Source organism: Sciurus vulgaris, assembly GCF_902686455.1.
Source record: "Sciurus vulgaris genome assembly, chromosome: 7".
In the NCBI taxonomy this organism is placed as follows: Eukaryota; Metazoa; Chordata; class Mammalia; order Rodentia; family Sciuridae; genus Sciurus; species Sciurus vulgaris.
This window is the reverse complement of record NC_136467.1, coordinates 52693165-52720153: the sequence shown is the minus strand read 5'-3', so window position 1 is coordinate 52720153 and position 26989 is coordinate 52693165. Positions and strand designations below refer to the sequence as shown.

The 26989-nt window shown below is 38.1% G+C and overlaps 1 protein-coding gene across 3 annotated transcripts in view; it reads right to left on the bottom strand.

Moving 5' to 3' along the window:
* LAMA4 (laminin subunit alpha 4) overlaps positions 1 to 26989 on the bottom strand; it is a 135356-nt gene that overhangs the window by 38914 nt on the left and 69453 nt on the right. For all 3 annotated transcript variants that reach the window (XM_079149110.1, XM_079149112.1, XM_079149111.1), the window contains 7 exons: positions 23962 to 24073; positions 21101 to 21268; positions 18708 to 18901; positions 11246 to 11362; positions 6326 to 6474; positions 3286 to 3427; positions 2594 to 2690 (listed from right to left, as the gene is read on the bottom strand). In XM_079149110.1, coding sequence (XP_079005236.1) covers positions 2594 to 2690; positions 3286 to 3427; positions 6326 to 6474; positions 11246 to 11362; positions 18708 to 18901; positions 21101 to 21268; positions 23962 to 24073 — 979 coding nt within the window. The remainder of the gene's footprint in view (positions 1 to 2593; positions 2691 to 3285; positions 3428 to 6325; positions 6475 to 11245; positions 11363 to 18707; positions 18902 to 21100; positions 21269 to 23961; positions 24074 to 26989) is intronic.

Here is a 26989-nt window from a genome sequence, read left to right as displayed (position 1 = left end):
CACACATGCAGTTCTATCAGATCTTCTCAGTGTATCAGTTTTGACAGTTTCTTTCTTACAGAGTTATTCTTGAAGTGTGCTTGGCACAGTCCCTAAACTGGGGTTAACTTTGAGCAGATACAACCAGGTCATGACGTAGCATTTCTTTATTTGAATTGAAGGATCAGCTTTCCCTGTAATTCTTTGTTTCTGTTTGTGCTTTATTTACTTCCAAAACCTCAGGAATTTATGCTTCTTGACAGGTTACAAAATTGTTGCCTTACTTCTCATTATACCCTTTCTTTTTCTCCAATGGCTTGTAAATACACTCTCTCATGGTGGGCTTTCCTTTTCCTACTTGGCGATCTTGGTGTGTTTTGGTTTCTGTTGTGTTTTTTCCTCCATACATGTGTATAAGGGTGGTGTCTATATATATGTATAGCAGGTGGTGTTTAATTGTACTGTTACCAAGTATAGAGTACCAAGAATGAGCACTTCTTTTTTATTTCCTCTGGGATTTGGAGAATTTCCTAGAATTCAAAGAATGACTTAAACGTACTTCATAGTGGCATTGCACCTCCTCTCCCTCTTTTTAATTTCAATTTTTAAATATTGTGATATAAAACATTTTCTGCTCTTCCTTTTGGACCTGTGACTACATAAACACACTTCTGGAACACTGAGAAAGAATATATTTAACTCCATATTAGTAACTCTTGATAAAAGTAGGAGAAAGAAAATCTATTTTGGGCTGGATGTTTATAAAAAGTGTTTCATAAAAAGTGTGTCCTGTTTGGAACTTATTGTGTTACATAAACATTTTTCTGTAGATGATTGTTTTAAATAGCAGCTTCCCTGAGTTTGTTGCAGATTAACTATTTGATACAGGTAAATGAAAAAATAGGAAAACTGGGGACTAAAGATTATACTCATCATAGAAAGAAAGTCATTTGGAAATGAAGAGTAATCTGAAATTACAGGGTAACTCAGTAGATAATAATGATTTAATTAAAAACCTAAATTTATGCCACTAACATGCCTATTATCAAAGGGCGACAGTGATATAAAGCATTGAGCTATGTAGCCCTAACTCTGGCTCACCATCCCTTTTACAAGGATATTGAAAGAATTTAACCAAAAAAGATCAAGTTAAGTGGCTAGATCTGCAGAATATTTAAAGATCTAGATGCAGAGAGATTTACTGGACATGAAATATGAACCTTTGGAGAGATGCCATTCCCAGAACAGAAAAGTTGCTTTCACGAGGTTCAATAATTCAATAGTGACAGGATGGAGAAAATACATTAGAAATCACCAAGGAGAATAAAACATTGACATCACTGTGTCATGAAGACCCACACAGTATGATCTGCACAATGCAAGAAACAAAAGTAACATGCAGATATGGCAGCAGTTATTTTAAAGTATTTTGCTGCAAATAATCTAATTCATTACTGCTAATTATTTTCCAAAGGATGTTCAGTATTAGACATACAATAAATTAATTACACTTCTATTGGATTTGTTGGAGAAATTTAATAGCATTTTTATTATCTTTGTTTACCTAGAAATTGTAAAAAAAAAAAAAAAACGCAGTTGTTTGTGGTAATTAAATGGTTAAGTATTTTGCATATGAAAATTAGAGTCCTTTGATTTTCTCTATATAGTGGCTTTTCGCAAAAGAAAAAAAAAGGAAATGCATGGTTAGATTTGAGATTAATTACTTTGATAAAATTGCATGACATTTTCAGTTTGAAACTTGGCCTTTAATTGAAGGTGGTAGTTAAAAGTTACCTGGATAATGAATTTCCAACCTCATTAGTAAATGAACAGATATCTTTAGGAATGAACTCAGTTTTCAGAGATGAGTAATGTTTAGGAAAATTCTTAGCCATTCATTTAGTTGTTTTAAAGAGTAACTCCTGGGATTTAAAGTAGATGGAAGTGACTTCACTTTTATTTTTCTTTCCCTATCTGACTCTTCAATGTGCTTGCTATAGTTAGCAGTTGCAAACGCTGGCCTTTGCAAATGCTTCTTTCCACATGGTCATTGGGCTTGTCCTAAGTACAGTCAACTGTAAAACACAAACTACAAGAGAGTGCAAATAACCAGATGGCTTCATGGTACCCTGTCATCCTAATCAACACTCACAGGGATGATCCATCCTTTCCTGCTAAAAATTTAAAAAGGCCTTCTGAATTGTTTAAGAAAGATTATGTACAACATAATTTTAATATTAAGTATATTTTATGGCATTATTTCCTTAAAATTAGTATTTATGATGTTTCTATTAATGGCCTATATGATTAGAAATAATACCTACCATATGTTGAATAACTATATGTCTCCATGTGGTCATACAACATGGAAGTTATTTTTTGATCAAAATTTGCTTAAAAATAGCAAATCTTTGCTTTTTTGTAGCTTGATTCTGGGCAGGAACTACCGATGTGGTCTTCATCAATTTTTTTCTTTTCTTTTTTTTTTTTTTTTAGAGTCAGGTATAATTTTATTTACTCTTTAAGCCTAGATTTTAGAAGTATCTATCTATATATACAAAAGGAGGGAAGTAGCTATCAATCAGAAGGAATAGAGGAAAGTGAATATATTTACTAGAATCTGCCTTTGCTTGCAGTTCTCTCGCTTGATTGAGAAGGTTGTCACTTTCATCTTTATGGTAAATGATTTGAGTATCAATCCCACTTACAGCCTGCAAAGGAATTGGGTGGAGAGAGTAAGAATGACAGCAGAAGAAATCAGTTTTTCATGTCTTTTGGATTTTAAATGTCAAATCATCTGCTAAACACTAAGCAAAATTCATACAGCTTCATTTTCATAGCTCAAGAGAAAGGTCAAATGGGAATCTGAGAAAACGATATCTTTAGTTTTTCCAGGATAAAATTTTTTTTCTGTAAAGTTCAGTCAACCTAGAACACTGTCCTGGTCAAAGCTCCAACCAAGTGCCACATAGAAATCACTCAATAAATAATTTTGAGTTGAAAAAAGCAGAATACAAGCATAAAACATGTTCTCTATCAGCAGAAACTAGTCTTAAATATGTTTTATTTGGGGACTTGGGCTGGAAAAAAACTGCCAAAGGAACTAGCATTTGCTGACTGTAGCACAGCACATCTTGAAAAACAAACTGAAATCTTCATGGCATAAAATGGTCTTTTCTTAGCTCGCCTTCCCTTTCTGCCATTTTTATTTTGTATTGGAAGCCGAAGAGACAACATTAGAAAACAGAAAAATTGAAGTAGGGGGAAACAACATAAAAATGAATCTCAAAATAAGGGAATACACACATCGTAAATTCGGTCAGTGATGTTCAAAGCGAATTCTGCTGTTTCATTGGCTTCATGAACGTAATTGGCAATATTTTCATAGACATTTGATGCATCCAAAGCCTTCTGCACCAGCCCATTCATATCTGAACTGTGCAAATTCCTGTTAATAAACAAATGTGTTATTATTTCTTCTTCTGATCTCCTTTTAATACTTTGGGGATGGAAGGTACCTCCTTCTGGTTATCCAGTAAAACCTGGCTTGTGAGGTTTTCCTGAGTCACCCTTCCTAGAGGGACAACCTCCCTGCTTCCTTCTACCTGTGCTGCCCCAAGACTTCATTTTTGGTTCCTGTGCCTGGCAGTAACTGCTGAAAGGGGAATGATTTAGACAACAATGCTCTGCACCTCTTGAATCAAGAGGATGTTTTCATGGTGGAGGACAGGCAGAGGAACGAACCTAACTTCCCCTTCTCCTTACCCATGACAGCATTGTTACCACCTCTTTGTAACAATGAAGCTGAGGCCCTGAGAGAGGGGTCTTGCTTGCCAGGGCATGCAATGGTTTAAGATCCGTCTCACTCTGAGGCCCTGCTGCATCCCTTAAGTGTGTGGCCCCAGCTCTGCACCCCGGCTCTGCCCTCATGCACCATGCTCCCTGTCTTTCCCTTTCCAGTTTGTTTTAAGGTTCACTTAACATTTACTGAGTACCCACCAGGCGCTGTCACACACAGGGGCTGATAACTGTATGTCTATTAAGGATTAATGTGAGACACGACAGGTATGAAGTGTATAGATGATTGACATCATGCCTTTGGCCAGTGAACTTCAGGTTTTATTATTACACCTAAACTATTTCCTAACTTGAAATTGTAAACCATATGTATCCATGAATTTTTTTTGACAAATACTTCTTCCTCTATGACATAAACTCCATTCCTATTCCCACAGCGCATCCTAAATCACTTGTCCTATTTTATTCAGACTTAACATCCACTGATTCCTTATTTTTTTCTTAGTCCCAAACACTGATGACAGTATCACTTTATTTATCAGTACCCTCTGGAAAGTTCTCTGTGACCCATTCAGTATATGACATTGCAGCTCTCATGCAGGCTGCTCTCTTCAAACCACCTAAACTATTGAGCTCAGTTAATTACTGCTCAGCCTTCTCCATCCCAGTGAGTCCCTCTATGTCCTCTTAGGCTCATATGTGACTTCTATATTCCTTGGCTACGTCTCTCCTTTTGTTCAACTCCATCATCCTTCTATCTCCTGTAGCAGAGCTGGCTTACGTATTAGACACAGTGGAAGCCCACAAGAATGTTTTCTGTTTATTTATTTTTTTAATCAGAAGGAAAAAAATGAGAATAATTATGCAAATCTGTATGCCAAGGTAGTCATGGAGTGGAGTTTCAATTTATTTTATTTTATGGGGAAAGGGACCGATTAAGGCTAAAGTGCCTATGGCCCACAGAAGCATAATGTAGCCATGCTCTGTAGAGATGATTAAAACACAAATGCTACTTGTTCTTAGAAATGGCTCAGAAAGGAAAACCTGAGGAAGGCAGACAAGAAAAAAATTCAAAAGAAATGTGATAAAAGGAAAAAACGGGCTATAAATATCTATTAATATTTTAAGATGTTTGTTAGCTAGAATGGTAGAAATACCAAAGAGCCTGAAACAAAGCTTTTATTACTTAGTTTTTATTACTAGGCACAAAACAGGTACTCTATTAATGTTAAGAAAAAAGTACTTTAGAAATGGAAGCTTCCCGATGAATGGTATCTCTTTGTTTGAGCACAACATGCAAATCATGCATACCAGAGAGATGTTAAGGGATATTCACATTTTGAAGAGAAGATGGCTATAAATTTGAATATTTCCATGAATATGTTCAGTCAGAGATATTCAAAACACAAAAGGGACTTCAGTGTGATTGATACTTTCAATCACGTTTCATGTGAAGCAGGCAGTAAAACTTCCCTAGCACTGTGCAGGGACAAGCTTCAGAGTGACATTTGGATTAGGTATGTTTTGGGATCACAGTGAATGGAAGAGTTATTAAAATGACAAAAGAATGATGAAGAAAGCCATAGGATGGATTTCAAAAACAATATCCAAACCACACAGCATACCGTCAAAACCAGCATTTCATCTCCTTCCTCAAAAGCACATTTCCTAGGAGCACAACACTGTGGGATATAATACCATCCCACACACCAAGACTTTACTCTCTCTTTCTCTTTATCCACTGTCCCCCTTCCTAGGAGATTTGGAAGGGTGTTTGACAATTTCAATAAACAGGAATAAAAAGGTGATGTATGCTTTAAACAGTAGTTAATATTGGTTCTTATTTCACTCACAACCTTTACTGGACCTTGTTTCTAACTGCTGGATCTATAGTCTTTCTCTATAATGATCTCATTATTTACCTATTATTTCAGGGTCATGAATTCAATTCCAATCTTTCAACACATTTCAATTAACATTAATTGAGTGCCCAAGGGGTGTGTGACTCTCTTCTAGATGCTGGGAGGAAAATTGTCAATTGATTTTCTCTTAATAGGTGTTGAAATCAAATAGTTCCTGCTGGGCACTGCAGAAAGACTTGAGTATTTACAAGAAGTCAGTTGTATTTCCAGCTCTAGACGAGCTTTACTTAAGATACTTGGATGTGGAAAGCAAATGCTGTCTGTGAAATAGGTGATGATAGTAGAATTAGACCTCATAAAGGGATCTGTTTTATTGTCCCTGACCAAAATGCCTTAGGCTGCTTTATTAATAATTGTAGGACATGTCCAAGTGCATCTCAGCTAAGAACACAGTTCTGTAATCTGACAGATTTTCTAAAATTCAAAAAACTGTCTCCTCAAAACAATTGTGATAAATGATAATTGACTCTCAGAGAGAACAATTAGCAAATACATCAACGAATAAGCAAAGGCAGATCTAACCAATCTACTAACACTGTATTCTCATAACTCAAATAAGTGGAATTGAATAAAAATATCTTATTCAGCCCATGTAGAGATGGGTGTTTCTAAAAGTAGGATATTACCTGCTCAATTCATCAGCTTCTTGTTGAAGGTTCTGTGCATGGTCAATAGCTTCTTGGACTAAGTCATGACTGAGGTTACTTAGATTAGATAGTTTTCCTTGGAGTTCGTTTTTGGCTCCATCTATTTCTGCATAAATTCCTGAGGCATTCTAAAGAAATTAAAAATTAAGAGAATTGAATTTAGAAGAACTTAAACATTTTCCCCTCAGGGACACCAAAAAATAATCTCTATTCTTCCTTATTATGAAGTTCAGTAAATTTCAGCTCTAAAATACTATAAGTTGGAATTTATCTATTTATTTCCTACTCTTCCTTCTCTACTGATTGCTTTTCTATCATTCAGACATTACCTGACATTTCTTATCTAAAAATACGATGAAACAAAACAAAAACCTTCTGTTATCTGCATATTTCATTCTATTCCCTCTATAGCTAAATCTTTCTTTCTCTCTCAAAAAATTGCTTGTGTATTTGGTGTTTATTTTTTTCCTACTTTCTATTCAGTCTTTTGACCTATTTCAGCCTGGTTTCTACCACATTATCCCATCAAAACAATAGTTCACTAAATGACAGCCAACTGACTAAATCCCTTGGACATCATTCAGTTTCCTCTCACCTGACTTCTCAGCTTGATTTCCTTTGGTTGACTACTCCTTTCCTGAAACTCACCTTTTGAGACAGTCTCCTTGATTTCCAGTACAACCCCCTGATGTATAATCTCAGTTAAGGATTACACAATTGTGTAAATGAATGTTCCTGAAAATCTGTGACTTCCAGCCAGAGCTGGGCTCTTAATACTAAAAAGAGATTTTTTTTCCCTCCTGTTTACATACATAGCAATTCTAAACATTGTCACCATCCTAAGTTAATAATACTTTCTTCCCTTACCCCTATCTGATTATAAACAGATCACTTTCTTTATTTTTTTATTTAGAAGACAGAAACTGTCAGTGGGGAACACTTCTTCCACATTTAGGATGTTTCCTCCCTATGAAGGGGAGCTCAATTAGTGAAACTCCAGACCTCTCTACCCTTTCCCTCACTCTGCCCCTGAGAGTGGGAGTGATTTTCTTGATTGGTAAATTTGAGAAGAATAGCTGTACAGACTGTGCTCAATTCCATCCCCTTCTTAGGAGCAAGTTGCCAGCAGAAAACCTGAGTGTCTCCCATGTGAATGTACTTAGGGCAGAACCCCCACCTGAGTTCAATTGTGGTCTGTCAGGGTGAGTGAGTTGCCTGCTTCTGGCACTGAGTATCAGTGACTCCACTTGGCTGAGACCTAAAGCCATGCCTTCAACTTAGCTGCATCAGAATAACGTGACATTCTTGGTATCTATATTTTTCTATTTTATTTTCTGATTTATTTAGAACTTGCTAGAAAGGGGCATTATTTACTGGTAGCCTCATCAGAGACTCTGACACCAACAAACAGAAATTTCCCCAACTTTCTGCCACCATCCTTCAGTCCTACCCTCCCAAACCTATACATAGATTTATAACTATACCCACACATACCTACACCCATACATTTCTCCAATTTTATAGGAAAAATATTCTGTTTCTGAATAAGGCATGTTCCTTTATTTTCTCAATGACCATTTTCTGCTCTTCTTGATCCCTGGCTGCCAGCTCTTCTTAGATATAAACATGTTGAAGTTTCTCTCTCATTGAACAACAAAGAAACAAATACAAAGTCTATTCCTTGACTCTAGATCCCCTTCTAGTTTCTTCTCTTGCTTTGATGAAGTACACCCCACAAAAAATGGTTGTTGCTAAGGTCCCCAATCACTGAACCCAAGGCCAGATCCATTTGATACTTTCCCATCTTTTTTTTCTTTTAATTTTATTTTTCTCTGATTTGTGACATTTTTGATCACTGTCCTTGCCTTAAAGTTCTCTTCAAAGCTTCTGTCACTCTGCTATTCCCTAACTCTTCTTTCCTGACCAGGAAAGAGACATTTAAAGTTGGGGTTCCTCAGGGTTTGTCTCCGAGTTCTTTCCTCTCCTCTGGGCAATCTGACTTTTCTCTCTAAGACCAGTCTTTTAGTCTTCTAATCTAGTTTCTGCCATCTTACAGGAAAGGTGATCTTTCTACTAAGTAAATCTGATTATGTTATCTTCATAGAATCAGTCAATCACTTTACAGGGGTAAATCCAATTCCTGAGCATGGCTCCATCACATGACCCCTCCTCCCTCGCTCATGTCATCATTTCTCACTACTCCCACCCCACTACGTCCCATGGTCCAGCCTTGCCTGGTTGTTGTTTTAATGATGCATTATTTTTTTCTGGCTGCTGTGTCTTTGCATGTATTTCCTTGTCCTGGAATACCTTTTCTTCCTTTTCTGTTCTACTTATCCTCAATTTCGTTCAAATTTTACTTTGTTTACAATGTTGAGGTATGTTCCTACTATCCCTATTTTTTCTAGTGTTTTGAGCATGAAGGGGGTGTTGATTTTATCAAATGCTTTTTCTGCATCTACTGAAATGATCATTTGAGTCTTAACTTTAAGTCTATTTGTGTGATGAATTACATTTATTGATTTCTGGATGTTGAACTGACCTTGCATCCCTCATGAGTCAGTAAAATGAGTATGTTTCTTACTTTAAGTGCCAATAGAGGTTTTAGTAGGAGAAATAATCTGATTGTTTTAAAGAGATTTTTCTGCTACTCTCTATTAAGAATGAGTCTTGATGGATAAGAGTATAGACAAATGGATCAGTGAGGAGACTTTCATGACCGTTCACACTGGAGATGAAGAGACATGGACCAAGGAGTAGCAGTAGAGATGAAATGGCCAAAAACCAGGGTTCATTTTGGAAAGGGGGATAATAGGTCTTGCTACAGTAGGAGTAAGAAGAAAGGAGAATTAAAGAATTTGAATTTGAACAATTTGGTTGTCATTTACTGAGTTAGGTGTGACTGGAGAGGAGCAGGTTTTATTCAGAATAAGTTAAATTTGATATGCCTACTGAGACACCAAATTGACTTTTGACTTGAAAATATTAAGTATTTAGACACAAAAGTTTGGAGCTAAATGAAGGTGTTAGTGATGGCGGTATAAATTTTGGAATCATTAGTGTGCAACTGTTCTTTAAAGTCATGGAATTCAAAGAAGTCAAGCAGGGAGAGAGTACAGGTAGAAAAGGGGGCTTGGAACTGATTACTGGGCCATTCATTGTCCAGAGGAGGGATCAACATGGTCTTGTACAAAGGACAAATCACAGTCTGTTTTTACAGTCTAAAGCGAAGAATATATTTTACATTTTTGAAGGATTTTAAAAAATAAACAAAGCAAAATAAGACACACAAACAAACAAAAAACCCCAAAAGGATAAGGGACACCAATTGTCTTTTACTGGCAGAGCCTAAAATAGTTGCCACGCAAAGGATGTAGAGAATAGTCTCAGGGGAGGGTGTTGGGATCCCATCTGGAATGGGTTGAGTGTAGTGGATAGTGGGGGTCCAGGAGGAGGAAACAGAAAGTCTAAACGACTCTTGAGATATTTTACTATGAAGCTGAGCAGAGGAATGAGGAAGAGGTTAGAAGGGACATAAACTTTTAAAGAAATATTTTTTTCAAAGGCTGCTAGTTTTTGTTTTTTTAAAGGACAGGAGATTACACAACAAGTTTGTGTGAGTAATGATTCAAGAGAATAAGACTTGGATGGTACAGAAGGCATGATTTCAGGAGTGAAGTTCTGCAACCCTGTTTTCAAGGTAAGTAAGAATGGGATTTCCCAGCACAGGTGGAGGGATTAGATGGGAAAAAGGGACACTTACCTATAAGTGGGAGGTAGAAAAGAGGTGGAAGTATGGATACAGACAGGGGCGGGGTGCTGGCAAATTTAGGGAGGAGAGATGAGGGGAATTCTCTTCTGTTTGTGTCTAAGTTTTATAGTGAAGCATAAAGCAAAGTAGCCATCCAGAACTGATAGAAGGGGAGGATGTTTCCTACTAGCCACATTCATCTGGTGCAGTCATGATGCTGGGGATCTTACTAGAGATAGAGGATTAGCACTAGCAGGTGAATACAACAACAGGGGGACAGGTGGATATGGAAGTTAAAGGTATTTTCAAAGAATTGCCATATTGATAATTTTAGCTGTTTAAGGAGACAAAGCAGATAGGGTAAATGAGGTGAGGTGGTCTTGTTGTCAGAGACTCATTGGCTTGGGCATTCCAGGGTAAATGAGATAAGAAAGAGATAGTGCTTAAAGAGAGGGGGACTTGAAACTGGGATTTGGGAGGAGTAGTTGATGATGAGATCCAGGTGTGGTCACAGGAGGAAGAGCAGAGGTAGACTGGAGGAAAAGGTCATTGGAAAGAAGCTCAAGGAACTGGAGGTTAGAGTTGGTGGGCTTATACATAGGGATTTTGATGTCACCATGGACAGCAAGGGGAGTTGGGATAGAAAAGAAGGCAGGGAGCTTGGTGCTTAAATAGTTAAAAGAATGAGACTATGATCAGAGGATTTTAATCTGATATCCTTTCTACTTTAAGAAAGTGTGACTTTTATTGATTTTTATTGGTAGGTTAATTAATGTACAACCTTTTGAGTACAGAGTGAATGGAATGGATCTAGATCAAACACTTTTATAGCCTCTCTACAATGATATCAGTGCTGTCAAATATACTAGCCCCACGTGGCTACTGAGGACTTGCAATGTGGCTTAATCAGCTGAAGAATAAAATTTCTAATTTTACTTAATCTTAAGTAATTTAAATTTAAAGTAGTCATCTCTAGCCAGTAGCAATGGTGTAGTGCAAGAAACTGGAAAACGTTGACACCTGATCTTATTTTTATAATGCCTGTTGACTTGATGGATTTGAATAGAATTTGATTATTCTTTCATGATGCTGAGTTGCTGTTGCTGCCTGCTACAAAACAACGCTGAACAAGTCGCACATGTCCTTACCTTTATTATATCATCAAGTTCCACAAGAGTCAGACGAGGTGTCATCAGAGAGTCTGCAGATGCGCTCAGAGAAGTGTTCACCACTTCCATTTGTTCTCTCACTCGCTCATGTTGTCTCTGGAGGAAAGAAAAACAAGAAAGAGAAGTAGAGAATGTGTCCTTAGAGAAAGCATCCTGGAGAGTGGTTAATATTAACTGTCTGGACACATACAAATTTGGGTTGATATACGTAATTGCTGTGCACCTTTGGGGAATATGTTACATATCTGATGCTCATTTTTCTTGTTTACAATATGGAAATAGCAAAAATATACACCTCAGGAGATTGAAGTTCTTAGTTATGATTATGATTAGTTATGATTATCACTTATACCATCATTACCTCCAAAGAGTTAGTAGTTCAGAGAGGACTTTTGACTCATTTCTCCATTATATAAAGGGGGATGATAGGTACAGGAATGAGCATAGGCTCTCTATTTGCTTATGTAATTGGAAAATGATTTTATTTAAAAAGCACTTACAATGTGCCAACTTTGGGCCGCAGAAGAAGACCATTTGGACAGAAACAATGTATATACAATATAATCCTAATGTCCTTTTAAAAAAATTAAAAATGACTCTATTACCACAGCATCAAATAGTAATTTTGCTTCATGCCTCTCTGAGTTCTTTATGTTAGATGCTTAAATTTTTTGAGGAGAGAAATTGCTAACACATTTTCTGATGAATGCTCTAATTTCTATCTTCACTTTTGGGTTCTAGAGGCAGGCAAGTTGTGATTCTGAAGAAATATAGAGCTTTAAATGAATTCAGAGTCTGAAAGCAATATAAAATAAACTTTAAGATGGAAAAGTAAAAGATTCATTTTACAATTTGAGGAAAATGTGAGTTGAAGTTACTTCAGAAATAGTAATTTAAATTAGATTTGAAATATATGTTATGGTATACCCTAGGCTTTCATAGAAGTAATTATAGAAGCTAGACACAGAAGAAAATGCTTTAAAACTTTCTAAGTTTGTCTTAGTGTCCTTTCTTACTCCCTGCAGTATTTTTCAACTTAATGAAAAAGAAGAATGGAGTCTATCTTCTTCAGGTACATTGCTGCAGGGGTAGATGGATGTACAGAGACAGGAAAGAATTGTACTTGAACTTCCTCTTAATGCTAGAACACTAAAAACAATGTCTCTTCAATATCCACCAAGCTTCATTCAGTGAGATTGTCTGGGGCCAGTTAGTATCTCTATAAGGAAAGGTTATTATATGCCCCTCATTAAAGCAATCGTGCACAGTATATGTGTGTAAAGGAAGGCAGGAGAAAAAGTTTGGCATTACTTAGCTCTTACAGGGCTGTTTTCCTCTTATTGGTACTGAGCTATGACACCTTCTGTAAGGGGTGTTTGGTTCACTGTAAGACAACACTACTATACGGAAATTAGAACTCTGAAATCAGAGCTGAGCTTCAAAGTGGTATGCTACCAACACTGCATGGTGAGCTCATTTGTAGTAGTTGGAAAATGATTTAAGCTAAAGGATTTCCCTACTTACTATATATAGCATTATATATATATTCTATATATAGAATTAGACCGAGAGGAATAAAATTAGCTTTGAATAAGGATCTTCCCATAGAAGGATGGTCAACTTGAACAAAAGAAAGTTTTGAAAACTAATAATTATGAAAACAAAATAACTAATGCTATTCAGTATACCTCCGTATTCATTTCCTATAAGCAAAAGGAAAGAAAAAAATCCCTGACCCTTAAAGTATTTAGAAATAGTCCTGGTAAAGCAGAGCTTTGGTTTATGAGAATTCCTGAGCAGTGCCTTTTAAAGAGTATTTTACCTATTTTAAAATCTTAAACTCATCGTATACTCATCCAATAAACAATTTTATTCTTTGGAGTAGGAGTAGGATGGCAAATGAATAATGTAATTATTAGTTGTGTGGTTACTATTTGCACACATCAGTGTTGAATCCATGTGGGTATTTTTGGTTTTGTGTAATGACTGATATTTTGATGTCATTCTTTTTTGACCCATGCCACCCATGGTATAATGTGAAATTAAAACAAATCATTTCTGTAATCTGTGATTGTTCCATGCTCTTTCCATCCATTTGTTCGTCAACAGATGTAACAAATGCAAGACATCCTGTTAGGTGCCAGGAAGATGTAATTTGTGCAAAGTAGGAGTGCTGCCCTTTGGGTGCTTATAATCTAGTAAGGATAGACTAAATGCATAACACACACACACACACACACACACACACACACACACACTCATTGTACAAACAGAAGATACATGCCAAATGCGATGAAGCTTGGTGATCATTCCTGAGGTACATCCTATGGCTGTATCAATGTAAGGAGAGAGGGACTCCTTCTGGTGGTTAAGTGCTTAACCTGGGAGGAGGACCATCTGAACTTTTCTATCAATCTGATACATATAAACAAATGAACATCTTTTTCAAGGCATGTATGTGTATGTGTTACCTAGTTTTACTGATTTCTCAAAAGGATTTTTATTGCAACAATGTGAGAACCACTGGACTTTAGTAAGAAGGTGAGGCACTCTGCAGAGGGAGCCGTGTAACCTAGATTAAAGACTAGACTCATGTCATTTCCATTCAGTCTTGGCACTCCTTCCTCTTTCTAGCCTTTGCACTTGGCAATAGCCAAAGCTCCACCCTTCATGCCCTCATCCTCTCCCTCTGTGACTTTACTCCAACTCACCTTTTCAGTCCTTGAAAGCAATTTGTGGTCCATATCTGGACTCATAAGTTGTCCACAGCACAATTTTCACATGGGTGTATTTTCAAATGGAAAGATGTGTGAGCAAAGGACACAATATAAGCAAAAGAAACAAGAAGAAAACCCACATGATCTCTAGTGACTGGGAGGCAGGTATTGTGGGGGAGTCAAGAAACACCCCTGGAACATGGGAGGGCTCAGATCATGGCTGGCTGGATGATTTACTTTTCTTAAGTAGGAAGCAATTGAAGGGTTTTGAAGGAGTTTTATCACACAGCTTCCATACAACTGGAGACATGTCTTGAAATGTGATCTAGCAGGAAACTGAAGATGACAGCAGGCAGAAGGCAAACCAAGAGGTCCACAAGAGAAGCAGAGTGGGCTGGAGTGACCAGTACTCACAGAATCATTGAGGGGAGCTGACTTAGAGCCTGGGGACTTGAAAGGGAGAAAAGATGCCCCAACAGATCTGGAAAAATTAGAACTGAGAAATTGGAAGAAAAAGTGTTGATAGAGCCAGGCCTAGTGGTGCACTTGTGTGATCACAGAGACTGGGGAGGCTGAGGCAAGAGGATTGCCAAGTTCAAGGCTAGCCTCAACAACTATGTGAGGCCCTGAGCAACTTAGCGAGACCCTGTTTTAACATAAAAATAAAAAGGGAGGGAGATGTGATTCAGTAGTTAATTGCCCCTGGATTCAATTCCTGGCCCAAAAACATAAGTGCTGATAGAGTTTTTAACAGATAATAGAAGGGCATAGCCATGTAGATGGCTGTTCCTTCAGACGAACACCAATATGAAAGTTGTGCTGTGGACTCAGTTATAAGTCCAAATATGGACCACAAACTGCTTTCAAAGACTGAAATGGTGAATTGGGGTGAAGTCCCAGAGGAAGGGGATGAGGGCAAAAAGGGTGGAGCTTTGGCTAATGCCAACTACAAAGGCTAGAAAGAAGAAAGAGGACCAAGACTGAGGAGGGCATGGAAATGCCTCCTTACATTGCTGTTCTCTTCCTGAAATCCTGCTCATGCTGTTCATTTGTACCAGCAGAAGAGTTTGTTTAGCAAAGCTAAAATGAGGACTGCCATCTGTTTGAATCATGAAAATGCCAAATTCCTGGTATCCACATGCGCAGTTTTTTAAAAAAATTGTGCATAAGAAAAATTTAATTAAAAACTATTTTGGCATCTATCTACTTTTAGAACTGAAGTTTCTTCATATGGGTAACACTGTCTACTTATTGATTATTACAATTACAAAGTCCAGTGTGCCCAAATGCACACACTGATATTTACTAACCACTAGCAAATCAGCTGGTTTGTGTTATGTGTTTATTTTGGGTCTCAGTTCATGTGCATTACTATTCCTTGCTATGAAGGACTTTTGACTACACGATTCAGTCTTAAAAATAAATACATAGAAGACTGAACAATTAACACACAATATACTTGTATGTGTTCTGTAGCATGGTTCTATATAGAAGAAAAAGCACTTCGCTGAGATTAATGACTTGCAATCTGAAGTGTGAACCATATATAGTTGCCAGTACTAGCAATAATAGGTCTCCCTTTTATCTCCTAATAAAATCTTACTTCCTATGGCTAAGGGGACAGCTCTAGTATGCCTGGGGTCTCCTGTGGGACATTGCTTACTCTTGTCCAATAGGGACTGACCTGGGCTGGCAGGTCCACTTCTCCTTTTAGGGCTCTTAGTATTGAACATGGTTTGGGATCTTCATCTGTGAACTCCTGGAATTGCTGCATGAGTTTATATTTGTGTCTTAGGCAAATGCTCTGAATCCTTTCTTGAGGATAGGATGGTAGTTCTAAAGGTTACAGGGGATTGGTTTAAAACTCTCAAGAATTACTTATTACTTAAGAATTTTAAAAAAATTTCTAATAAACTTGGGCACAATTTGTCAAAATGACAGTGTTTCACAGTTGGAAAGTCCTTAAATATTTTCATTGTCAACATATGTTGATTTACTGTTACTTTGTACCCGGCATTGGGTAGATGCTATAGGACTCAAAGATGAAGAACATATATTCCCTGATATCTTGAAACCTCCAGTTTAGTGGGGAAGACAGATCCATCTGCAGATAATCACTATACAGAAACAGAACCACACACAAGGCATTATGGGAGTTGATTATGGGATTGGCCTCCTGGAGAAGGTGATGCCTGAGGAAGAATGAAAAAATAAATGGGTTGGCCAGGTGAGGAGAAAAGAAAAAAAGGTCTCCAGCTAGGTGCAGTGGTACATGCATATCTGTACTCCCAATGACTTGGGAAGCTAAGACCAGAGGATGGCAAGTTCAAGGTCAGTTTAAGCAAGTTAATGAGATCCTGTCTCAAAAAATAAAAAAAAAGAAAATAAATGTGGCTGGGGTTCTACATCAGTGGTAGAGCACTTGTCCTACAAGGCCCTGGGTTCAATTTCTAGCAACACACACACACACACACACACACACACACAGATTTCCATCCCAGGCAGGAGGGATTATGGATAGTATGCTTCAGCCTGAACCGAATGGGTATGGGTGAGGCAGGTGCAGCAAGAGCTGAGGCTGAAGAGGCTGGGAGGGGAGAGGGTCTTGCATGCCATATGAAAGATCATAGACTGTCCTGTAGAACAGTGTCTTTCAAATGTTGTTAGCCATGTCTCAGACTAAAAAATGTGTTACAGGTTGTAAGCCAACACACATTAAGCAAAATGTGATAAAACCATACTATATATGTTGTGCTTTGATATTTTCTATTCTATTTCATTTTCTTTCTTTGTTCTTTTTAAAATGGACAGTTACAATACTCCAACTTATTTAATAACTTATTAAATGGTTCAAAAACTTTAGTATTTTTTATGGTTTAGGTGAGGTGTCCCCCAAAACTCACATGTGAGACGATGCAAGAAGGTTTGTAGGGGAAATGATTGGACTATAAATGTAATCTTAATCAGTGAATTCATCCCTGATGGGATTAACTGAGTGGTAACTTGGAGGCAGGTGGGGTGTGGCTGGAGGAAGCACTTCATTGGGGGCATGGCTATGGGGTATATATTTTGTATCTGGAGAATGGAGTCTTTCTTTCTCTCTGCTTTCCGACTGTCATGTGAGCTGCTTCCCTCTGCCACATTCCTCTGCCATGATTTCCTGCCTCACTTTGAGCCCAGAGCAATGGAGCCTGCTGTCTATGGATGGAGACCTCTGAAATCAGCAAAAAAGCTGACTACAACAGTATTGAAAGCACTGCTAGCTGTGGCAAGAGAAAATGAGAGTCAGTCTCAGACCTGTGATTTAGAAAGGCCACTCTGGCAGGACAGGGAGATTGCTTGGAAAGAGGAAGAATGGAGGGGAGGATGAAGCTTTTGGTTGAGGAACGATGAAGGCTAGAACTGAGAAGTTGTAGAGGAATGGAAAACAGAGAAGAGAGCTAAAAAGTGTTCAAAGGCCAGGTATGGTGACTCATGCCTGTAGTCCCAGCGACTGGGGAGGCCGAGGCAGGAGGATTAAAAGTTTGAGACCAGCCTCAGCAACTTATCAAGGCCCTTGGCAGTTTAGTGAAAACCTGTCTCAAAGTAAAAAATAAAAAGGACTGGGGGTGTGACTCAGTCATAAAGTGCCACTGGGTTCAATCCCCAGTACCAAAAAAAAAAAAAAAAAAGATTTTCAGATAGTAAATTTGGGAAGATCCCGTTGTTGCATGGATATGGAAGGGGAAAGGGAGAAACAAAGGAGAAGGTGAGTGACTGCCTTAAAACAATATTTTGTGTTATACATATACTTTTATTGTGCAAAATAATCATGTATTCATTTAACGAAGAATGCCATGCTGACCATCATTCTTTTAAAACAATATTGGCTAAGAATTTACTGTTAAAACACAATGGTGGTGAGTATAATTTCCTTTTATTTGGGAAATTTTGCAGTAACTTATTGAGGGGCAGAGATGACTGAAAATCAGGGCAGAGAACCTTAGTTTAAGCTCACTTTATCAACAGTAAAAATATATTACTGAACCGATGAGTTTGCTCATGGCTGTTTTCTTTTTGTTCACACTATTTTCTCATCCTAATTGTCATAATGTAACCATATTTGCATGTGTCATTTCTACTAGAAGATGACCCTTTTCTACGGTGGTGGTTGTGAGTACATGTGTTGGAGTGGACACGGGACCACCAGTTCTTAGCCCTCTTGTGGGTATCCCACCGGATGGTCATCTCTGCAATCTATGGCACTATCTGGAACTTCCTCACCTCTGTATTTGCATGGCCTTGGTTTGAATGAGTCTCCTTATCTCTGCAGCTGCTGACCAGCCAGGTTTTCAGATTTGCTTGTCGTGCCTTTCCCAAAATAACATATAGCATGTGTAATGTGGCTTTCCAAAAATCACACATACCACTGCTCTCGATATTAAGAAGTTATGCATCAGAATAATGCACCACTTACCCACTGGCAAGAGCAATACATCCGTACACAAGCACCTGAACAACTGCATTCTTAGCAAAGCAAGAACAAAGCAATAATCATAGTTTTGACTTGATTCTAGGTCCACATACTTATATTAGTAATTTATAGCAGCAAAAATATGTGCATATTTAAAAATATTGAATATTTAGATGGATTAAGTTTTAAAAATTCATACCAATGGTCCCTTCTTGGTGTCACTTCATGTTGCCTATGCTTGACACACATTTATATTTACTGTCCACTGTACCTTGTGGTCTCGCTGCTTGGCTGCCATGGCCCTGTTCATGTCTTCAGCATCCCTGACATGGTTGAGGGCCTGGTCAAGTGATTCCCGGAGGTCTGATAATTTGGCGTTGTAGTCATCCAGCTGCTCCAGGACAACAGGAAACAGAGAGCGAGTGTCATTATGCAGTCGCTGCCAGTTCTCAGCCTGGCTCAGCACTGGGAAGAAATGGAGACAGAAACTCAGTCTGGGCTTCTCCTGTTTCCTCCCTTCTTCCAGAACTTAATAGAGTTGCAAAATTTTCAGGCCATGCCTTCTTCAGTGATTGAGATTGAAGCCAATGTTCACAAAGAATAGCTTCACATGTTACATTTGTAGTAAAAATTATTATTTTTTTCTTTTGGATTTAGGAGTCCCTGGACAATGGGCAGTAAAAGAAGGCTTTGATTATTTTTCCCATAGAGATTATTTTATGTGGAAACCATATCATTATACTCCATTTATTGTTACTCATATTATTAATAACTTTATCCTACAGTGGGGACTTGGATGTACTATAGTTTTTACTATTTAAAGTAACCAACATTATCTTGGCAGTGGTGAGGTAAAAGATTATGGTATTCATAACTACTCATTTTCTGTATTCTTTCTAGGCAACTGTTTTTAGTTAGCTCCTTAGGTCAAACCCAAACCATGATTTTGGAGAGAATAAAGATTAATTGGCAAAGATATCATATTCTTAAACTTTGTGTGTGTCCTTTATTCTTGGCTGAAGGGCGCACATGTTGACTATGTGCCTTAATTCTATTTTTCTTCAGGGAATATTGGTCTGTCTTTCTGAGGTTTACATTTTATTTCATTACTGAGAGAAGACACAGCTCATGACTGAGTAAAGAAAGTGGTTGAAAATGTATTCATGAAGTAAAAAGAGTTAAAATGGGACAGGTGACGCCTGTCTTTCAACCTGGACAGTCTTGTTCAATTTCAAAATAGGCAAAGGGCTTGGAAACATCTGGTTGTGACTTTAGAGTTCTGATTGTGGGTCTTATCCTAACTCGAAACTGGGCCTGGGATTCCTTCCTGGTTCTCACTGCTGCTAAGACTTCATGTATCTGTTACCATGATACACTTTTATGCCAATAACGGTCTTCTTCTATGGTATCCACAATAATTTCTAGCAGAAGCTGACAGTGACAATTGTAGGAAAACGTCTAGTGCCTTTTAACCCTTTTTGTGCCACTGGTCTCTTTGTAATCTAGTGAAGACTTCAGAACCCTTCTTAAAATGTGTTTTACAATGTAGAAATTAAAATATATAGAATTTAAAAGGTGACCAATATATAAAAAATTGGTAATGTAATATATGTGCTCCTTCATAATGCATTAAATAAGATCTGGAGATGGGTGAATAACTACCACAATTTTGAGTTATTTATGAATTGAAATTGTTGTGTGATATCAGCAACAGCTAAAATATGTTATGCAGAGCTGTGATTTCATTCATTGATTACATAGATTAAAATGAGCATGAATTCTTTGCAACTCTTCTCATGAACAGTGGAAACTATCTCACTAACCCCTGAAAGTGGCCTGATCTTGACCAATATAATGGATGTGACATGGTTGAGTTCCAAGTCTGGGCCTCCTACTTCCCATTTATGTCCTCTTGGAAGGTGTCCTGTCATGTGGACAAGCATGTCTAGTCTTTTTAGGGGAAGACCCCATGGAAGGGAGAGGCCCAGACTTCCTAACTAGCTCCAGACGCATGAGTTAACTTTGCTTATACCACATAGAACTGTTTAGGTTGTATCCAGTCAGAATTTCCAACCCATGAAACCAAGAGCAAATATATGGTTATTGTTTTAAATGAACATTTCGGGTGGATTGGTAGACAGTAACTGGTAATTGATACAGTGATCAAGTCATGGATTCAATACTACTATTGTGGTTTGGTGTCCACATTCATCATTAAAGGAAGTGCTAAATTTCAATTTAAAGATTAAAGGAGGTTAAAAGTTATGAAATGCCTTTGAGGGCTCTCAGAATGTGAATGTTGCTGGGTTTGTGGCATTTGTCTTTTCAGTAAAATTTCTCTTACTGTTATTCTGGGAATTGGTGCCCCTGAGCCTTCCTTCTGCTAAGTTCCTACTTCTTCCTCATAGGAGTAGCAATTCTATAGATTCCTTGTGGAATTTCAACTGTTTCTCAAAGTTTCAAAATGGGGCCTGGACCTAAAAACCTTGATCATATAGGCAAGCTGACCTGAATGATTCCCTGAAGCCACATATAAATTCTACAAGCTCTGAATATTGAAAACTGATTGCTTAATGAATTTTTGCCCTATGTGTGTGTGTCCTCTCCTGGACCCATGAAGAAAGCAGGTAAGTGCGGTGTCAGCCAGGAGATGAAGACACCTACATTCGTGGGCCTCATCCGCCTCCTCATCCACGAGCTCTCGCTGGGTAAGGAATGGTGGACGGTGTCGAATCTCCTCAAGCATCTTCTGGGCCAGCACCAGCTTCTCAGAGACTTCCTCTGGGTCCAGGTCCTGCTCCTCCCCGTAGTAGAGCATCTTGTTGTTGATCTCTGAAAGAAGAGCACGGTGAGGCAGGCATCAGGGAGGAAGGGTGCCACTGAAAGCACCTGGGAATGAGGGATGGTGGCCAGGCCCCAGCTGATCCTAAAGCAGAAAGAAGCTCATTCACAGATGAGGCGAGCCTTGTGCTGTGGACACTGCTAGGGACTGCAGCTCAACACAAGATCAGAGCTCCAAGGAGGAGGAAAACCCAAGGAAAGCACCCTGCTCTGCTTCCCATGTGGAGTCTTCAGAGTGGGAACACACTGCTGCAATACCCAGCTGGCCTTCATCCTCTCATCTGGTTTCCACGGCAATTAGAGAATGTTAATATTTAAAGCCCAGAAATCTGGGGTCTTTGATCAACCTTTACAGAAATATTTAGCTTGGAGCAAATGTTTGGAGGTATCTCCTGCCATATGTGGGATATATTGAAGGTATTTTGCACTTTAGCCAAGGATTTAGCAAAATAAACCTCTAGACCAAAATGAGACCATTTTGATAATCATTTAAATGAGCCTTTCGGATTAGATATAAAATAGGAATTTGTTATAGCATGTTGTGAGTTTTTGCTCATTAGTAATTGTTTCTTGGTGTTTGCCTTCTGCAGTGACATTTTGGGCCATTTTGACTCTGGGTCTTTCTGCCCCACTTCTATAAAGCAGAGTGGAGAATTTAAGAATCAAAGAACCAACTGAGTGTCAGATGGACCCAGTGACTTGTTTAAAAACTAGTGCACAGAGATGCATGCAGAGCTGGTACCATTGTCTGACTCTTTTATTCCTACTATGTATGATTAGAACAAAGGTATTAATTGCTGCCTTGTCATATGGCAGCTCTGGGAGGAAGCATTTCATCTTCTTGGCAAAAATGAAATTGCGTGTCTAGGGTTTACTATGATCTATGTTGTTGGTCACATAGGATAGATAAACAAACACTGGTGTCACACAAATCACACCAGGACAAGGGGCTGTATTTTATATGGATAAAAGCTGGAAGGTCACCAGCAGCTATTTTAGAGGTGTTTGAAAATAAAGAATGACAAACTATTGGTGTTGCATGGCATCCCTGAATTCTGAAGGAAGGCAGATAAGTTGTGGGGGTGGGGAAGTTTTTAATGCTATAAATACCACTGAGAGAGTTATAGGGAAATCAAGATATGTTAAAAAAAACTATGAAGGGATTAAATATTCACTTTTTAAGTAAGGTCTAAAATTCTAACCTCTGAAATAAACTAAATACAGACATTTCCCTCATACTCACTTCTAGCACTTGCAATGCTGGGTCCTTTGGCATTTTGATGCAAATATTATGTTCAAAATTTTTGGCCTGTTTTGTTTTAGCTATGTCTGGTTTGGATTAGAGAAATGAATTATAGACAATAACATTTTTGCCTTTGGTCTTTGGAGACTGTTCATGCATTATTTTGAAGAGATTAAAAATTGATAAAAGTGACTTTCCCATTTACATTTCTTTTGTATTTTTCATTCTTTCCCATGCCTAAGGGTCAAATAAGAAGGTTCAGATTATTTTCAAATGAAACACCTTAGAATCAAAATTTGGGTTTCAATAGCAACGGTGAATTATTTTCTCTGAATGACTTACTAAGATCCTGGCTTTATTTGCTGCTTAAAGGAGCATTTATTTCATAATTGGTTGAAGCCATCTTATTTTCCAGGTTCAACCATACTTTTGTTTTTTGAAAAAAAAAATGATAGTAACTCTAAAATGCTATGAGATAAGAATATTTTGTCAGGAAATGCAAAACCATGAGATCATGAGGATGGGAGTGGTGAGTTGAAGTGCATGCTTCTGTTTTTATTGTGTATTATAAGTGCCAAAGGAAATGCAGCAGATGATTCCTCTTGGCTTTACATAATATCCCTTTGCCTGAAACCTGTACCTGATACCTCAGTATAAAGACATGAATCTTCCACTGTGGTCCCTTTACTGTCATTGGGTCCCTGAGATGTACTTCTTGTTGTCATCCAACCCTTAATATATAGTATAATAAAACTGTGGAAACACACATATCCTGGATCTCAGCAGACTCTACCCAAGGAAAGTCTCTATCCTAGAACAAATGCACTCTGTGTCTGTTAGGAAATTGAGAATGGCTCTCAGTACACTATGAAGACAGTCTTCAAGATGCAGTCTGCAGTTAGAAGTTAGAGCAAAAATAAGGAAACTTTCAATAGGAAGGGTAAATCTATTTCAATGCTTTAAGGTAAAGAAATCTCACACGAACCTTCCTCTCTCTTTCTCTGGGATGGAGATTTGAGCAAGTTCTCTGCCTGATCTATGGGGAAGAGTATCACAGAAACAACTTAGGGTGATTTGGATTGGTTTATTACCATTCTAAAGGCAATTTTCTTTTGTCTGCCAATAACAGAAAAAAATGTGTGACTTCAACTCAATTCTTGCATTTTTAGATACATAACATGCACTTTCCTCTGCTGAAAAGGTAATCTGGCATTACACTTCTGTGTAATGATTTTGTACATTTATTCTTGAACATTAACTGATAGTAAGTAGGGATCAGTGCTCAGAAATCTTGAAATGAAGAACTTAGGTAAGTTTAAATCTATACTGCTTTTAAATTCCTGGTGCACAGTAATCATTGAAAGTAGCCATTATTTTTATCATTATTAATAAAGTGTACATTTCCTTACCATTAAGTTGAATTAGAAGAGAATGCATTTACCTTGGATTTTATCCCTCATCTCGTGGGCCTGCTCTGCAAGCTGAGTTGCATGGTCAATGGAATCTGTGCTTTCCTTCTCAACCAGTTGTCCCTTTCTGGAGGCTCGACTTCCCTACAAATAATCCAAATGAGTGATAGATTAAATATATGAGAAAGGATCGTTGTATTTGTTCATGCGGGCATAACACATTCATTCCATAAACATAAATTTTCCTGGCAAATGAATATTCCATAACACAAAATGCTCCCAGAAGCTAAGCGTAAAGACTGATGTGATGACCAGTTTTTAGGATCACAGAATGCTATAAAATCAGATGCTACTTTTGTGTCGTAAGTCACAGTTCAATCCAAACCAACCACCTTTCATATGTAATTTATCCTTTGAATTTTTGTTGCATCTCTAGATACCAGACTAGGAAGTGACCCATGTCTTGTGATTGGTTTGACACTGTGCTGATTGAAGAGCTTAAAGTTTCAAAGAGAATACTCTTGAGAAAGTAGGCAGACCTTGAAATGCTTTATGCATCCAGTGGCTCCTGGGTGGTCCAACCACTGCTGCAACTGAATTACCACAGAGATTTAAAGGATTATGCTCACTGGGCTAACTGCCCTTTGCAGAGCTTCACTCCAAATTCCCATCAACGTGGATGGCACTTGTATACAAATAACTGCTCAAGCAGATTTGGCTCAGCGTGAATGGAGCTCTTCTCCCAGGAGCTGATTCCGCTCTCTCAACTTGGAGGCTTCTGTTTCAGAGCTCCCACATAGTATTTGTCAAAATTAAATCCCAACTCCAGTGTGGCTTCTGAACAAAGTGTGTGCGTGGGTGTGTATGTGTATGTGTGTGTGTGTTTTCTGTGTGGTCAAGGACAGAAGCTGATCTAATAACATAGACATAGTTCCAGGCCAGGACACATGAACAGCATGGGGGATGTGCACTTCTTTCTGGTGTTAGAAAGACCAATTCCTGAGTTATATTTAAGAGGAGGAGGGGTTTTTCTGTCTGACATTTGGTAAAAGCCTGGTTGCCTCATCTTTTGCTTTTGTGGCTCAGTTCCATAACAAAGTACTATAATGCCTGCACACATTGCAGCAGGGTTGTCCACACAGAGCACTTTTAGACCCAGTGTGCAGAAGTGGCTGTTCCAAACCTCTTTGCTCTCACACAGTGTTCTATCCAGAGGATTATGCTATGGTATCATCTGGAGTGTTTTTATTCTTTCCAGGTATGACCCAAGTAAATGGTCCTTTACGAAGGTCCAGAAAAGAATGCAGAAACGTTATCATGGCAAACACATGCATGGAGGGTTTTCCTTAGGCAAGTCAGTAAACTCCTTCACACCAAGCAGTGCCATTGGGGTGCATGGAGGGTTTTCCTTAGGCAAGTCAGTAAACTCCTTCACACCAAGCAGTGCCATTGGGGTTGTAAAACCCTCTGTGTGGAGATAGTGTGGCCTTTAGTGCTTTCACAAGCTGAATGAACACTATCTTCCAAGTCATTGTATCCCTTCCCCCCAATTCCAGTCTTCCTCTTGATTCTAAAGCTTTCCAGAGAAAAAAATATTTGTGGCTCATTTTAAATGTTAGGTGATGCATAAGATAAAATGTGTCTTATTCTTGATGTCACCCTCCCTGCTAAATATGGACACAGATAAATAAAACATTTAACAATTGTTAACAAGTTTGCATTTGATCCTGTTTAGAATTTTATTTACAAAGCACAAAACTCATAACTTTGTCTCTGGTTTCATAAGTCAAAGGAAAATTCTATTATTATTTCTCTGTCATTGAGTTTATTTTTCATATGGAAACTTTGAAACGAAGTGATGAAAAACAGCTGGAGAATGCCTATAAAAGAAAATATCTTCTTTCTGACAAGCACCAGAGGGCGCTGTGAGACATAGAGATGAATAGATGGGACTCTATAGCTCTATAGACAAATAGATACAAAAGACCCAATCTTTTGGGGGAACATTTATTACTTTAAATTGCAAAATTCCTGAATCTAATAAATTATACCTCATTCAAATTTTTTTCTGTAACTTTGCTATGAAGGGAAAATAATGATGTGAGCATGCCATAAAACAGGTATGTTTTGCTTTAAGAAATGCTAAAATTAAAAAAAAAATTACCTCATAACTATAAACTAGTTGACGATTTCCATTACAAAGGATTAATCATTTATTCAACCCAGCAGTGAATTTTCCTTATATTTATTTGATATAAAAAGTGGCGAGAAATTTTTGGTCATCTAGTGCATAAAGAGTAGTGTACAAAGACTAGTAAATCAAATAATACCAACAAGATGAAGTGAGACTGATATCCAATATCTAGTGGAACAAAATAGTTTATTGTTTAACTGGGGATATTTTTGCAAGTGAAAGGGAGAAGTTTTAGTAATTACTCTGAGACATGAGTGTAAATGGGGACAGTCTTGGATAAACTAGTAGTAGGAATGTTGGTGTGCTAGTTCAGAATCTGAACAGTGATATATACTTCTATGGGCTTACCTCTCTCCTAGACATTAATCACTTCCAAATACCTTTCCAGCCCTGATCTATCCTCAGAGTGGCAGACTCCAGTCTCTAACTGCCTTCTGGGCATCCGGAGACAATTCATTCTTAAAATGTCCAGTGTATTCCATTTTGATTTTTATTCTTAATCCTCTATTCATCTGAGACAGTTTTCCTCCTTTCTCCTCCAATTGGTCACCAGGTCTTTTCTTCTTCCACTTGTCATTATGGCTTCTCTTCTTCTTCCCTACTACCACAGTGTCAGTTCACTCCAGTGTACTGCAAATCCTTTCCAAATGAAGGTAAGACAGCAACCAACCACTCTCTTGTCCAGACTACTATGGCAGTCTCCCAAATGTGTCCCAGTACTCTGAGTTGTCACTGTCCAATCTACTACCCATACTGCCGAGGAATGTGAATCAGATCAGCTGTTCTGGGTAAACACTTCCTTGACTTCCAAAGTACATAGGATGAAGTCTACATGTTTTTGAGCATGGTGGGCAAGGTTCTTCATA